General features: G+C 47.0%; 1 protein-coding gene across 1 annotated transcript; it reads right to left on the bottom strand.

The window, feature by feature from the left end:
- Positions 1-1031: 1031 nt before the first annotated feature.
- Positions 1032-1687, bottom strand: PENARI_c305G11139 (uncharacterized protein; the record flags this gene model as incomplete). Its single annotated transcript, XM_022638275.1, has 3 exons — positions 1032-1224; positions 1273-1290; positions 1347-1687. 3 exons carry the CDS (start codon positions 1685-1687, stop codon positions 1032-1034), a joined length of 552 nt encoding a protein of 183 aa, XP_022481869.1.
- Between the last annotated feature and the right edge of the window lie 174 nt (positions 1688-1861).

Below are 1861 nucleotides of genomic sequence, written 5' to 3'. Positions count from 1 at the left end.
GGGTTTATTCTGTTCATCGCGCTAATGAATTTGGAATTCAAGCCCCGCTTAGCGCAAAATCTCGGCACGCATGGCTCAGAAGACGTTGGTAAATATCGTATTGGCTAATTCGAATACTAGGACTGGAGAGGACAGGGGGACTCGCAGGAATTTCTCTTTTGAGATGTAGATCCCTAGGCTAAACCTAGTCAGGTAATAATAAACTTGAAGCGAACCAACATCCGAAATGGAGGCTTTTGGAGGTCAGGTCTCAATCGGCCAAAACCAAAGCCCTAAGTCCGGTGCGATCCTTGTCCAGATTGTCTGGACCAAGATTTCTAAGCAGGCGCCAAGAAAGTAAAGGAATCGCACAAGTTAGGCATTTTGGCATAAAGAGTAAGTGGCTCGTTTTGGATGCTGTAGCAGGCCCCTCGACAGCTAGATCCTCGTGTAGGGCGGAAGCGAGATCGCTTGACGGAACGACTCGCCAGTCCTATGAAGGATGTAGCCAAGAGCAGCGGTGCGATGCGGAATGACATGTTTTCCTCTGTGGATAAATTCATGATAGACGGGCTCTAATTCGTCATACGCTTCCGCGGCGTTAAGAGCTCGGCATACGATTGGTTCGTTAGGGAAATTAATAAAATTATCACCATGCGTGGATCTGTGGGGAACGGTGGATACCGTAAGAAAAACGGGTCAGCTTGGTCGATCCGGGCACAACTGAGCTTTCCCCGACAAATCATCAAACCTTTCTTACTGTCTGGACCAATCCGTCGATATCTAAAAAAAGCATCGCCGTCATAATTATCTGCCTGTGATTGCTCTCAATATACTACAGTACCGAATTCACCCTTAGAATAATAAATGCGATATAATAGTACTTCCCAAATGGCGCGGTTCTGGCGCGGAACTTGGCCGAAGACGACATGTGGTCCTCTGAATACTGCTAGGAGAAGGCCACAGCATTATCTCTCATAGGGACGAATTACTCAATAACCCATTTCGGGTAACCCATTTGGGTCTTATGAAAGATAGTGACTGATATTTTCTCACTGCTTTTGACGCTTAGAACCCACGGACTCTCGATTCTTGACTGCGTCCCTGCTCGACAAAACCTCCACTTGTTTCCTCAATGCGGTCACTTCTTTTTTCAACGCGTCTACAGCGCCCGTCTTGTCTGCAAACCTTTGCTGCATTTCCCGATTCCATAGGATCTGGCCTGTGAGTGAGTCTGCATTGGATCTAAAGCGTGTTAGTGTGGGATCCAGGTTTTGTTTAAGAGAAACTTACTGCACCCGTACATCCAACCTATGATTAAAGCCATCAACATGGGGTATCTCATAGGGCGATGGTTTCAGACTCACTCTGCCATACATTCGATCATATTCAACATGCATTCTGTGGGGTACTCAGGGTTCAAGGATTTTATAGATCTGGTTCTGTCCCAGTTCACGCTCTCAGGTTTCTCGGTGCGTTGTTCCTGAGTCTCCTCCTCATCGCTGAATTCATTCACTGGTGTAGCCTTGCGTTCGTCATCGGATTCGTCGGTCTGCTGAAAATGGCAGTCATAGTCTACAGAGCCGGCGATTGACGTGGGCGGGCTCCCACTAATGTTTGGCTCCGGTGAGCCCGATGAAAGCAATTGAGACATTCGGTCTACATATCGCTGCGAACCGCCATGAGTAGGGTTGCTCTGGATACCCATTGCTACTGTCTTGAAGTAGGTCAAGCAAATGGCTGGGGAAATATTGTGAAACGAGGAATGCGTTGTAGTGAAAAATGGGAGAGTCGGCTCCTTTAAAAACCTAAAAGTGAAAAGGAACCAGTACCCAAACAAGTCTAGTAGTGATTATATGAGTTCAGTGTCTTCGTATATCCT

This window comes from Penicillium arizonense (assembly GCF_001773325.1).
Source record: "Penicillium arizonense strain CBS 141311 chromosome Unknown PENARI_contig305, whole genome shotgun sequence".
Taxonomy (NCBI): domain Eukaryota; kingdom Fungi; phylum Ascomycota; class Eurotiomycetes; order Eurotiales; family Aspergillaceae; genus Penicillium; species Penicillium arizonense.
Note: the sequence above shows the minus strand (reverse complement) of the source record. Positions and strands in the feature narration are given on the sequence as shown.